This window comes from Ptychodera flava, chromosome 21 (assembly GCF_041260155.1).
Source record: "Ptychodera flava strain L36383 chromosome 21, AS_Pfla_20210202, whole genome shotgun sequence".
In the NCBI taxonomy this organism is placed as follows: domain Eukaryota; kingdom Metazoa; phylum Hemichordata; class Enteropneusta; family Ptychoderidae; genus Ptychodera; species Ptychodera flava.
Genome location: NC_091948.1, coordinates 3,878,112 through 3,892,656, shown reverse-complemented (window position 1 = coordinate 3,892,656; position 14,545 = coordinate 3,878,112). Strand labels below are relative to the sequence as shown.

Below are 14,545 nucleotides of genomic sequence, written 5' to 3'. Positions count from 1 at the left end.
TCAACAAGTAGATGGGTGGTCAACCAGCTGAATATAGATGGGAGCTTTAGTCTTGTAGAAGACTATATTACGATTAATTTTACCAAATTGCGAATTTCCCGTTTATTTCATAGGAAGGATGTAGACGCATTGTTTTAAAGAGTTGTGTTGATCGACAATCTTATGACCTTTTTGCTATCTTTTGTGCAGATTTTTCATTAAAATTTCCTAGCGTTTTGTGATGGTATTTGTAAAGTACTACAATTGGGCGCTGAAATGTTTGCAAACCTTACGGTTTTCTTTCCGTTTCAGAACTCAGAGGTACCGTCATGTTACTAAAGGCCTAAATAACATTAAGTTTAAAATAGCCGCGATGATTTTTGAAATCTGATAAGTTTGACAGAACAATAGAGCGCTAGCGAACTCTTTCCAAGAAAATAATATTGATATTCCAATCGGCAGTTTAATTAATTATCGATAATCGAGAATATCATGTTTATGTCTACCATATGACGTCATTTTTTCCACTGCTGATTGGTTCAACTGTACTTCACCAGTGACGTCTTGCCATGACCTTTGTTTTGACCGTTGATTAGCCAATCAGTAGTAGAATAAATTACATAATATGGTAGAATCGTTCTGCAGGCCGCTTTTCACCACGCTTGGTCTCAAAACACGGCCGATTTCTTCAAGATGACGCGAGTAACACATTCATCGGCGTGATTTTTGAGGAGATGGTTAAATTTGTGATCCAACTAGGTATATGGGAGTGTAGTTTTGAATGTTTTGTGTGAGCACACGGCCAGTTGACAAATCGGGTGGTGTGGTTTTGAGTGATTGTGTTGCACACCTTGTGAGTATTTAGGTTGCAGTGGCGGGCATATCGACTACGGGATCAATAGATCGATCCGAAAATCGATCTACTTAGCAGACGACCCAGCTAAGGAGCGCCTGTGGACTCTCACTAGTGAGAAGCGACAGCAAGAGAATACCGCGTACGCGTATATATATAAGTAGACGTCGCCGTACCCTACATCTGATTTTAATCAGATTGGATCTTGTGGTACATATTCTTAGATGGCGTTGGACCGAGGGAGAAGAAGAAAGATGCATCGGTAGTAGTAGGCTAATGAAACATATTTGCAAAGTAACAAGAAAATACCAACATTTACATGTAACACTTCCATGGTAATTTTCTCGAGAAACAAATTGGGCACTATATATGAAGTTTGGCGGTGATCTCTCTCCATACATTCCCTTTAATACTATTTTATATGCTGATATTTTTCTAAGTTTTACGCATGCAATTGTAGACCCTCATGAAAAGAGGTAGACTGTCGACAGTTCCTTGTGCCTTTTCTATCTCTTATTGGTGTAGTCTCTCGCGCATAAGCTTACGACGGTGGAGGGAATCGCAAGCGTAGCGCAGAAGCACATGCAGGCGCTCGTGGGCTATGTAGTCTGCTAGATCGATCGATTTTCCGCTAGATCTATCGATCCCGCCACTACAACCTAAGTATTTAGGGAGTATTTAGGTTGCAGTGGCGGGCAGATCCAGTACGGGATCGATAGATCGAGCAGAAAATTGATCAATCTTGCACACTACCTAGCCCACGAGCGCCAGCGCACGGAAGGCGCGAGCTGGGCATTCCAAGAGCAGTTGCGAGTGACCATGGATGTACAAAAGTCTATTTTTGTACATCTATGGAGTGACTAAGGTATGAGGTGTATGCTTTCGCTCGCGACTACCCCCTACCGTCGCATGTGCGAGAGACTACACAGACAGAAAAGGCACAAGGGACTGTCGACAGTCTAGAAAAGAGGGTCTATGATGCAATCAACACTTTTCTCACCGTGTGACAAACTATGTTTAAAATACAGTAAAAACTTCAAATTCGATGCAATCTGTACTTGCAGCGTCTTTTGAAGTAAAGTATTCAACACGCACGTCGGGATGATCATAATAGTCCTATAACCTGTAGGTCTAGGACTGAGCCTGGTTAGGCTGCGTTCACAAATAACGATTAGGGGGGGGGGCTGGAGGAATCTCGATTGAAATCATTTTTTTTTTCAGATTCCCCACTAAGTACCCTAAAAAATTTTCAAATGCCCCCTCTATATGGTCAAAATTTTTCAAGTCCCCCAACTATCACAGGCCCGCATATTTGTAAAGGATGTGAGCGCAGAAAAAATAAACATTGCGCCGTTCTGCTCACAGTATTAGCACTTTTTGTAGTCATATTCCCAAGGAAAGTTCTTTAAATGCATCAGTGAATTTTTTTAATTTATTGGTCTAAAAGCCAACTGGAGTTAATCCAACTCTGGCCAGGTCAATTGTTCCTGTTGAAGAGCACACAAAATGCAATCATGAGAGAGTAGGAAAATTGTGAATTCTGGCTAATTGCCGTATTGCACCGTGACCTACCAAAAATTGTTTCAAAACTACAAGACCTATATGAATTAGATGCTACTCAAAATTGACAATACCGGAAGGTTCAAATATTCCATCAAATAAATGTTTTAATCTCTGAAATTTTTGGTGTGATAATTGCAAATTTGGTTATAAAATAAATAATTCCATTTGGTCAGATATTTTTTCTTTTAGTCTTACTATTCAAAGTTTTACTTCTGTATTATTTTATAATAAGAGTGTGAAAATTGAGAAAATCAAGCATGGTGACCCCATCTTTTTTCTTTAATATTTGATTATTCTCATATGCCAGAATTCAAACATTTCTATGTTTTCTTCCGTGTGTTGCTCTCTTGCCCTTATCTTGTGTACAAGCGAGTTTCACTGTCATGAGTGTCATTTGACCAAAACTCTTCTTCAACTACCATGTACATCAGAGTCAGAGCTGTGTCTGTCACTGTTCAGGTATGCAGTGACAGTGACACTGCAGTAGCAGGGTAGTATCTGATAGTGACGCTACCCGTAGGCAGTAGCTGTATTAACTTTGATAATTTTGGCAATATTTTTGTTCAGTTTTACAACTGCGTTGTTGTTCTACTCCCTACAGCATGTTGAATTGTCCAGTATTCAGCTTGCTATCACAGCCTTTGTATTTGTATCATTGACAACTGACTGTCAGTCTGGACTCCAATTAAATTATCACCAAATACATATTTATATTTATATATACAGGCTTTGTCGACAAACTAAATATTGTGTGTTTGAGCATGCTGTAGGGAGATAGCAAGAAACTGTAGTTGTTATATTGCATAGAAATATTGCAGAAATCATTAACAGTTGCAGCTTCTGCCCTGTTACGAGGCTCAAGTTTGTTTTTTACGACAAATCACACGTTTAGATTTTTTCGAGATAAAAGTCATGAAATGTGACAAAACGGTTCTAGATTTTGTTACATTATTACTAACATTACAACATTTTGATGACATAAAAAATGGTATTCATTTTTCATTGAATTACCTACAAAAACTTGGAATTGGAAAATGTAAAACTCAAAAGGGACCCAAAAATTTTCAAGTCCCCCAACAGGTAGAGCAAAATTTTCAAGTCCCCCTCCACTACCCCCAAAATTTTCGAATCCCCCCTGAATTCCTCCAGCCCCCCCCCCCCCCCCGTTTTTTTGTGAACGCAGCCTTAGGCCAAACATGAACAGTAAATTAATTTGCCACATCCATTAAAAAGTATGTAAATATTCTTTCAACACCCTGGAAAACTGATAGCTTTCTTTCTAACCACTCAGTAATATGCAATTAGATTGATATTTTGAGTAAGGTCATGTTTGAATAATTTGTGGTATAAAACTAGTCGGTTCTCTGACAAAGTAGGCCACATGCGTGCACAACGAGCGTAGTTTAATTCAAAGAGGATTCTGGGATATCCACCTATCTATGCGCATGTGCAGAATATTTGTTTTGGTTTTGGGAAAGATGGCGGAAGCGGACCCAGAGGTGGCGTCGATTTTTCGAAATGTTGTTACTTAACACACATTCGAAAGCAGCTGAGCACGAAGAGGTTGCAATATCGATAAGAGGTAAATTTATTATATCATTGTCGCCACTGTCTCTCGTGAAAATGGTCATGTTACCTAGAGTATTGTCACTGGTGGTGGGATTTGTAAGCGGTAGTGTTTTCCGTTTGAACTGAAGAACCCGAAGTTCCCAACAGCTGGGCGATCGATCTGTTCGAACTTGTTCATCAAGGATCTCTGTTTCTGGGCTCATTTCTTCAGCAGCCGTCAGATACCGATATTGTTGTGTATGTCCTGCCATTTGAGCGATACATGTACCTGTCATAACTTGTTTTCACTTCTCTGAATATACTAGTATATATATGAGTGAACGCGAGTGTGGCTTTTGTGAATGAGAACGCTAAATCATGTCAGCTGGTACCTATCGCCTCATCAATGACATTATGCTATCATATGCACGGTAAATGACCATTTCCCACCGTTAAATGTACCTTTTTGTGCACCTAACACTTAACACAACGCCCTCTTCAATCAAGACTTGAGAACAAAATCTCAGAATCAGTACGAAAAGATGAAAGACTGCGATGGCACACAAAATTCTCATTGACTCATTATTTTACTTTCCAAAACTGATGGTCAGCAGAATATTTCATTTTTATCGTTGACTTCCATATGTTTATCCAACACAGAAAACGTACTTTTAAAATTCACCACGTTTTTTGCTATCTTGCCTCTGTTGCTTCACATTATAATAATATCGATCACGTCACGAAACATAGTTTTGTAAATTTTCTCATAGGTGTTTAATACATAACCCACAGTTTTTCCATGCCAGAGATTACATTTTCATATCCTAGGAATCCATGCCTATGATAGCCGAACCGTCGGACTGTGGGTTGAGATACTTCTCTCACTGTATTATTGGTTCAAACCTCAGGAAATGCAAACATGGCCGCCGTTCTGATCTTTGAACCCAGAAGGACTGCAACTGAATGTTCGCTTGTACAATAGTTTTTTTAACTGTCGCATGTATGAGATTTTCTTCGAGCTGTAAGTGTCAAACAAAACTGCGAGACTCCACGGAATGCTGGAATCAAGTTCCTAAGGTGATATCTGAGATGGCTACTGCTTTTATAGAAGCATTGCGTACAAATTCTATCTTGCTAAATGTGTTTGTTCAAAATTTGTTCAGCAGAGTGGCCTTCATGAAAACGTAGAACGAAGGGTTGCATATATGCCTCATCATTTGAATGTTTTAGAATGTTGTAAAATGATTATATAATGTTTTCAAGTCATTATTTTTTGTCCCCTTTAAAGATAATAAAAGCTAACGAATACATCAAAGCTTAGACCCCTTTTTTTGTGTAGTGGGTTCAATGATCAAAGTTACATCACAGTAGGTCCATGTTTAAATAAACATGTCCTGTCCCATAAAATTTTGTTGCAATGCTGTTAATTTCTTTGACAAATTTTGACTGATTAGGCGATTTTACTGAAAACAGTGACAATGAAACTTTTATGTGGTTTTCCAATTTCAATTGTATACATTGTACTGGTGACAGATCCAGTATTTTATTATTGATATTATTGTTTTGGATTTTGCAAATGTTTCTTGTCTAATATCTATGAGGTTTCCTTCATCATTAGCTTTGTTGTGACTACGTGCATGGTTACTGATATTGTTTTCAAGTCTATGCCCTTATGGAGCTCATTCAGAATGTCTCAGATTGATTTCTGATGCAGTGCTCACTTAGTTGACCAATTTGTCGTGAATACATTGCTTCCAAAGTCTACAAAGTTTCTTTTAAACATAAAGAATTTGCTCAAACAGCTTGTATTGTTTTCCAAACATGCATGTGAAAACAATTTAGTTGCTATCTTTGAAGTTATCAGAAATCAGGAGGAAACACACACAATATTACAGGATTCTATGAAATGTTATTCGCAAATTACCAGGATTTATGTCTGAGTACATCGTACAGTGTGGCGGAGGTACTGTCCAAGACATATAGGCGTGAAGGACAATACCTAATCATACATGTATGAGGACATAAATCATGGTTGGTATTTCCTTAATAACCTTATTCTTATACATACACCATTTTTTGTCCAATTTTACCAGAAAAGTTGAAATTATAGTGTTTTGAGAATGCCCTGTCATACACTGCATGGCGTGATCGTGAGTTACATTGGGAACCCATTCAGGGTGTCTGCTAAGCATACAATTCAAAAATCAATCTGCAGTATATTGTGCTAGATATTGTAGTTCAGTAGCATGATTTATCATAAATTCACAGATGTTGGACTTAACTTTATTCACTGCGTGACTTACAATTGCTAGATGTTAATTTTTTGGAAAGAACAATTCTAAAATATTGTTTTCCCCATGTGGATGACAAGCTATTATGAGGTCAAAGGTCAAATAGCATCCTAACATCAAAACTTGGTGTACTCCACATCAGTGTCATGGAACGTCCTGTAATACTATAGGGTTATTCACAAAATACGGCCCTGTTTTTGACTCGGGCTCAATGAGTGACGTATTGGACTCGCCGAACCCTATTATTATACACCTCCCTCCATTAATCGTCCGTATAAACTAATTCTATGGTAAATTTGAGGGATGCGGCATGCACGATATGAGTGCAACGCGCGCGATCTACTGCTCCGTAGTACAAGTCCCTTGCGTTGGCACGAAGCCAATTAATTTTCAGTGCAGTACAAGCAAACTTCGCTGAATGTTTTCAATTTAATTAGTTTTTTAAAATAAAAATCAATTGCATTTAGACTCAGTTTTGTGTTTAGCGTGTTTTAAACCTTATACTACGAATACATTTTGGTGGAAGTTGTTATTATGTCTATAACTCACCGTAAAATAGTTTGTTTACATCCGACAGTCGCTAAACAGGCGCGTCGCGCGTCTCCCGTATTCGGGACTCCACGTACTATACAAAATACGGAAAGTTATTGGACGGTCAAACTCCCATAGGTTACGGCATTAGGTGTATAATAATGAAATTTACTATATGACAAAACTCAATACATTGCAGGCTCAGGTGTATAATAATATACAGCTCATCAAACATACCAGGGCAATGACGTGTATGTAACTTGTGATAAAGTTAAAATGTGTACGCCGGCTTTTTCCATCCATATTCACCAAGAAAACTTTACATCACAGGTTCCAGGAGTTAGAGAGAAGATGAAGACTCGCCGAAAAGTGAAACAAATTGATCTAAGCAAAACAGTACGGATCAGAGCAGCGGTGGCTAGGGGTGATGTTGCAACAGTGAAAGAGTGTTTAACGCATGGATCGACGCCAAATGAAGCTGATCTCAATGGATGGACATTGCTACATCTTGCTGCTTCAAGAGGCAGGGAGAGAGTTCTTAGGGTCCTTCTTGACAGTGGAGGTAAGTGACATGGTTTTGATACATGATCAGGTGCTTGTGAACTGGTCAGCCCTCAATGGATAGGAATTCTGATCTCTTTGTGCCTTAGGAATTTCTGGCAATTACTCTATTGGTCTTTATCATCATATGTCAACACATGTATAATTAGAAACTTCCTTGCATCCGAAAGCACCTGTTGTGAATCAATGGTTCATCATCAGTGTATCATTGAGGGCCTTAGGGTACCTTGGTAAATTTTATCAGAGTTCTCAAGCTATGACACCAGGGCTCCTCTAGGTACATCAATACAATGATATTAGGGGACAATAGAAATGGTGTTAGGTGCCCAGGCAATCTATCTGCCCTAAGTACATATGCACTACTCGGTAATCTCAGCAGAAATACTGATCATGTAATCAAAGCTGTACAGAGCACACAGACTTGAACCCTGCACAATGTTCAGGTACAGGCTGTCAAGGTTGCCTTTGACCTTATTTTGAATCTGGTGTTTTAGATGACACAGTTGGACCTCAGGGGCAAGGACATTGCAATGAGAGTGTTGATAGAAGAAAGTAAAACACGTCATAGACATTCCTCTTACTGCGAACAGTTGCAGCAACTGTTCCTTGAATTCCAGCTATGCAGACAAAGAATCTGTCATTCATTCATTCATTTACAAAATTCCATGAATTATTTCCAGTGATACATACTGTAGATAGGTCTATATCAAACAAAATTTAATGTAAAGCAAAGTAGCGAAAGGAAAAATGTAAGTCTAGAAAGTTTACTTTGGCGCTGTTATGCCATTTGGCAATCTTGTTTGTTTTTATTTTCTTAACAGGCAGAACAGAATTACGCGATGGTATCGGAGGCTTTACAGCATTACATTATGCAGCCATGCATGGCAGGACCCGCATTGCAAGACTGTTGTTAGACTTTGACCGGAACAGCAAGCACAATGTGGTAGACATCCAGAGCGGCGACGGGTGGACTCCGTTGCATGTAGCTGCCCACTATGGGAGAGACTCATTTGCCGACCTGCTGCTGCAGCATCAGGCGTCTGTGGACTCCAAAAGCGACAAGGGAACCACGCCTCTTCAGCTGGCGATGATACGGGAGCGCACGGCTTGCATCAAAATGCTGCTGCAGTGGCACGCCAACATCAACGTCCAACTCGGGTTCCCTCTGAGGTATGCCGTCATCAAAAGTAACCACTCGATTTGCCAACTGCTCCTCAAGAGGGGAGCAGACGTCAATTTAGGCCGGCAGGAAGACGGACAAACATCTCTACATTTGTCTGCCCTGAAGGATGACCTTGAGGCCTGCAAGATACTGTACAGGTATGGTGCTGACCCCAACATCAAAAATCATGATGGACTCACTCCATTCGAAGTTTCAAGAAGTTTATCCCACAAGGACCGACCTTGTCTGTGCTTCCTTCTTCATATTACTTGTAAGTTGACCCTTCGTTGTGTGTGTTTACACATACTTTTATGGGAATTGAAAACAATTTATCATGATAACAGAGAGCGTTTCATGTTGCCGATACTATATTTTCCAGAGTAGTTTGAATTTTCTCTTACAGCTTTGCAATCTTTATGTGCAAGTTACTTTCCTTCAACTTCATTTTGATAAATTGCGCGTTTTCAATATTTTCAAAAAACTTCAATATGAGGAATTAGCTCACATACAAAATGTGAATCATTTATGTTTTCAAATATTCATCTCTCTGAAACATATTTATATCCTCTCCTTCAAAATTTCGGTCCTGCTCTAAATCGGGTTTGTGAACTTGTTCACCTCCCATTTTCTCATGCAGAGGGGTAATTAAAAGCTATATTTGTATTTAGTGCAGCTCTACCCTATGATAGTCAGGATGGGTTCACAGTTGGAACTGGCTCTACACTCTACTGAAAGATTCACTTGTGTATGGGGCTCAGCCACAGACCCTAGAGAAATGGTTTTCTCTACAGTCTATTGCTCAGCCAACTCTACAACCAGCCAATGCTGAATCTGTTGGTCTCGCTCTGTACTGGAACAAAAAAGTGATAACAGGCACTAGTATATGCTAGAGAACCACTTCACCAGTACTCAGTGTGTGTTCTAACTGCCACCTTTTGTGTACAACTCTAATCCACCAGCAAACCCTAGGTCACTGCAAGAAATGTGCCGTCTTGTGATCCGGACGACTCTTGGGCCGAGAAACATAGACAAGCTCGACCAACTACCTCTGTCTAACATTATGGTGAACTATCTGAAGTTCAGGTATGAGGAGTAGCGTCACCTGTGTGTAGGTTTCCTACTGGAAGAAGGCGTGGTGGCATCATTGCATTGTCTTGCCATCTCTGTTGGAAAAAAGCCATACAAACCACTGGTGGTCAGTTTCCACTTGGAACCACTTCTCATCACAGGACAAAAAACTTAATGCATTGAAAACTTAAAAAAAAAGAAAACAAACAATGAAGGAGAACATTAGTAAACAAAACGGAAAAACTACTAAAAATATGAAAAATATTGAAACAAAAAGGAAAAAAAAGCAGAAAAATGGTAAGCCATTTATTACCAAAAACACCTCCAACTGTAAAAAGTAAAACTTTGAAGAGAGAAGCTTTGAGGAATCTGTAAATTTATAGAAATTAATAATCCAATGAAAAATATGAATTATGCACCCAAGGAAAGAATTTGCTCTTTAATTACAGCATTCCTCCAAGTTCATGGGATGTGAATGTCTAGTAAAAGTAGGTGACTGTAAGCGGTAGTTGTAACTTGTACCTGGATAGCTAGTAAGGGGTAGAGCTTTGTTTTTGCTGAAGCTGTTATGTAAATTTTTCATTTTGACTGATAGTGTGATAAGATGCAGATCTTTGGAACCATTTGCTGCATTCCTTGAAACAAAAAATCTCATCTTTAGATTCAGATTTATTTGAATTGATTCTTTCTTTTCCATCAGAAGCAGACAGATGTCTTTTGTTTTTCTCTTAGCAGTAGGCCAATTTTCAACAGAATTGTTTTGTCGAGTGTTGAAAGGCAACAGAGAACAAAAAAAATGAACACTTTCAATGTGTTAAGATTCCTGTCAGCCTGCATCAGGAATACAGTAGGGCAAATCCAAGGGCTCAAGAGAACTGTAGGGTTGATGGGGAAACATCAAAAGAATATCATTTACATTTCTGTTTTCTGTTTGTGATGGTGAAACACCGCTTGCAGCCTTCTCATTGAGAAAACCTTCATGTGCATGCTCACAGAACAGTGCAAAGGTCACGAGAAGCCAATCGTAGAAGCTATTAGAGTCACATGATCATTTGCCTGTGCATTGTGAATAGGCAGTGCAAACATCAAGGGTCAAGAAGTAGCATTGTAAATCTCCGCATGCAGCTGATATTGGATTCCCTGCATCACACTGTGTGACATACAGCTAAGTGAAAAAATGCTGTGTGTTCTGGCAAGTTTTGTATCCTGCAATTTCTGAGGAGATTTCCTGACAAACCTGTGGGTATGAAGGATCCAGGGCTGAAGACATTCAGGAGGAGATGGGAAACCCATCAGATGTGTACAAGGAAAATTCTGGTATCAGTGCACCATCATGATGTACACTTTGTCATTTGTACATGGTTTTAAGATTTTACATTGTAAATGGTGGTACCTGAAACCTTGTTCAAGGTTTAATATTCAGTGCCTGTGTTATGCAATGAGTGGATGTCATAAATTTGAGGTCTCTCAGTACATTTGTAATGTATGTATCCACAGGTGTGAGAAAAATAGATCTCGCCAATTTCAAGTTCAGTGAAGGAAGTGAAAAGATGTTATATTTCATGTAAGCAAAACCGCTGTAGTAATCTTGTTACTTGTATTTCGTATGATGCAGGTCCAGCCACTGTTTTAAAAACAGTGATGGTATAGAGATTCAAAGGTTTTACATTGAAGTGAATTTCACTGCATTGTTACAATGTCAACAGACTGACAGCCATTGCAAAATTTACCCAGAGTATCTTCTTTCAGCAATGTCATGCATGTCATTTTTTCCTATGATCTACTTGTGGGAAAGTCAGTGGTCACGTTGACAGTATATGAAATAACTGTCTCTTTCAAGCAGACACTGTTGCTCATGGCGGTCAAACCAGAAATCTACACAGACTCACATCAGCCGTAACACACTGAGATTCACAAATGATGTGACCAGGTATGCACATGTGTGTATGACAGGATCCAGTACCCCTGTGTGGTGTACTTTTGTGGAACTTCACACGCAATAACTGCCTTTTAAGAATGATCAGAGAATTATTTGCTCAAAATACGCTGACCGACTGATTTGTTTGAATTTTTCTTTATTTATTCTTCTTCACGCTTGATAACAACATGTATGTTGTTTCTTTGATCTCGGCTAATAAACAGTTTTACAAATAAGCTCTCGTCTGTATCATGTTTTTGTTGATGTTATGAAACCATAGATCTTACAGTTTCTAGGGTCTATGTTGAAAGTGATGTTGTAGCAATATCATCATTTGTCAGCTCAGAATGGATGGATGAAACCTATCAAGACAGGTTGTATATTCAATTCCATGTACATACTAACTTGACATCCAACAATCCATACCAGCATCTTCTTTCATTCACTATTATCCACTTTTTAGCTCATATTTGGTATATGTATAAATACCAAAAAGAGCTTATATGGTGAATCGGTGGTGTCTGTATGTCTGTATATACTGGTATGTATGTATGTGCATGCAGATGCAAGTCCGTCCAACACAAAACTCCCAAACCACCGCACCTACCATCTTAGTATTTGGTGTACAGGTAGACCCAGGGGTTGAGATGTGAATTTGTTCAAATGAACATGTCAGTGTCTAAAATATGCAAATGAGGTAAGAAAAAAAGGAAAATCCTGCAAATGTGTGAGAGTGGTGGTATTATTAACCTGTTGTTGCATGGCCTTCTGAGTGTAAATCAGCGATTAGCTATGAGTGATATATAGGTCACAAAGTTCATTCAATGGTGGTACCCTTAGGGTCGACGTCAAAAGTTCAATTTAGGACAAAAAACTTAAATCCTTAAGTCTCCCCCAAGACATACATTGAACCTACAAGTATTGCTGAAACCAGGTCACATCAACGTGTAAAATATGATAAGGTGCACCAGACATGTAGTAAAACATACATACAAATTCCAAGTGCAACAGAGGCCAACAGCCTGCATTGTTTACGCTAACCAGAATGGGGGAAGTCATGCACATGTTGATAAAAAACTCTAGCTTCAAAACAGGGTGCACATTTCTGCTGAATATTTTCTGCTTTGGTAATTTTTACCTTAAATTGATTTGTCGGACAGAAACTTTTGGGTTAACCCACCTCCCACCCTAAACTAAAAGGATTACGTTTTTTATAAGACATTGAACTTTTGATGTTGCCCCTTACTTTCTGATATGCTAGGTCTTCTGCATGCTGTAGTCACAGAGTAGTGCTGGAGAAAATTTGTTTGTGTTCGTTTGTGGTTTTGTCTCATAGGACCAGATGTCATACTGTCCTGACCCCTTGATTGGGCTGCTTAATCTCCAATAGGTGAAAAATTTGAACTCAAATTCCACATAAAAGTTTATTATTTAATAAAAGTTAATTTTGTGTGATCAACAAAACACGTTTGTCCATTACAAAGTCTATTATATATTATATGACCATGCCCTGTCCGTTGCATTTTATTTGGGCAAGTTGAACCACGTGACTCACCACAAATACACAGTAATGGTGCTCCATTGTCTTTGGTGTGGGAAATTTTCGTTAAATGTTGCAGTTTTCTTGAGTTCGTTGATAATGTGATGGAAATAACAGACTCTGCCCTGACACGCACGCAAAAGGAAAGCCAAAATTAACAGGCTTGGCAGCCTTGCCCTTGCCCATAATAGATGTTAATGGTCAGGGTGTCATCCTTTATTGCTATATTCTTTAGTGTTTCTTTCCAGTCAATTTCATTTTCACGACTGGCAAATTTGGAACATCAGCCAATATTATTGATATTTTACCAGGGAAACAGTCTCTCAAGTGATAAATGTGTAACCATTCACTGAAGGTGGAATTAGACTCTTACACTGTCACTCTTAATGCTCAACAGCCTTCTGATACTTCAGTGAACACAGTTTGAACAAATTTAGTGCGGTATGGTTTTGTGATACAGTAGCTTTTGATTCCAATTGGTCTCATAGAATGCCCTAAAGGAGAGATTAACTCAATTTCTGAAAATATATCTTTACTATCAATTACATTACCGTGACATCTCAGACTTCAATTATATTGAAATACATTTAAAAAAATAAAGATAAACTATGTTTGAGTTATGATTCATGCAATCCCTGAGTTGACGTCTTCTTGAGACTGTCCATTTATAAGAATTACACAACTTAGCTCTCTAAAAAGCTGCTATTTGGTGTGACAATAATGTATCCATGCCTATGGAGTCTGCATGGCCAAAATTGTTCTTTGTTGGCTGAATTGTTCACAAGTGCAAGGAGTTTGCACAGATATTCTTGCATCAGACAGTGAACTCCTGGGGACAGCATAGTGACAAATGTATATATTTGCACATGACATTTAATAATTCGCTCTGGTACATGAGAATTTCTGTCAGCGAGTTTTAACATGTGTTTGGAATTGCTAGTGAATGCTTTGTGTGCAACTGCAGTCATTCAAAGCACTGATTGGTTAATGAAAATTGGTCATGTTGAAACAGCCTTGTGATTGGATGATGTTGGCTAACAAGACCACCTGGTGACAGTGATATGTGCTTGACTGCCCTCAGTCCATAGTTCCAAAACACTGTTACTGGTAAGGAATCCTACAACAGGAGTTATAAACAAGACAAAAGTTGTGGTATTTTACAAATTTATTTAAGGAAGAACAGTGCTATACATATATATATGTTGAAGAAACATCACAACTTGCTTTAGAGCAGACAAAATATTATTATTTTGAAACAAAGTACATTACAAGAAAAGAAATTCTGTCCATCATTTGGTAAATACTTGCTTTATGAGAGAAAAGTTTGCACACAATTGCAAAGTAAAAAGCAGTGATTGAAGTGATATGGTCTTTCCTCCCTATGCCTCCCCCTAAATGTTGTAAAGTGGAAAATTCCCAGTTTTCTTGTGGGTTAAAAAAAGGCCATGTCACTATCATAAAGGGTGACCAGGCTACCTGTAAAGAGAAGTTTTCTTGTTGAAAAACATCTGTAGCTATGTTCAGAAATAAT

At 38.7% G+C, this 14,545-nt stretch overlaps 1 protein-coding gene across 1 annotated transcript; it reads left to right on the top strand.

The window, feature by feature from the left end:
* Nucleotides 1-3,839: 3,839 nt before the first annotated feature.
* Nucleotides 3,840-11,710, top strand: LOC139121136 (ankyrin repeat and SOCS box protein 7-like). Its single transcript, XM_070685787.1, has 4 exons — nt 3,840-3,977; nt 7,096-7,327; nt 8,148-8,759; nt 9,448-11,710. The coding sequence occupies exons 2-4, from the start codon at nt 7,117-7,119 to the stop codon at nt 9,582-9,584; spliced, it is 960 nt and encodes a 319-aa protein (XP_070541888.1). The 5' UTR covers nt 3,840-3,977; nt 7,096-7,116; the 3' UTR covers nt 9,585-11,710.
* The last annotated feature ends 2,835 nt before the right edge of the window (nt 11,711-14,545 follow it).

What these genes read in the sequence shown, in the direction of transcription:
- LOC139121136 (XM_070685787.1), top strand. Translation starts at nt 7,117, where the DNA reads ATGAAGACTCGCCGAAAAGTGAAACAAATTGATCTAAGCAAAACAGTA. An exon ending in GGTCCTTCTTGACAGTGGAG is followed by an intron (nt 7,328 to 8,147) that starts GTAAGTGACATG and finishes TTTTCTTAACAG; the next exon opens with GCAGAACAGAATTACGCGAT. An exon ending in CTTCCTTCTTCATATTACTT is followed by an intron (nt 8,760 to 9,447) that starts GTAAGTTGACCC and finishes CTAATCCACCAG; the next exon opens with CAAACCCTAGGTCACTGCAA.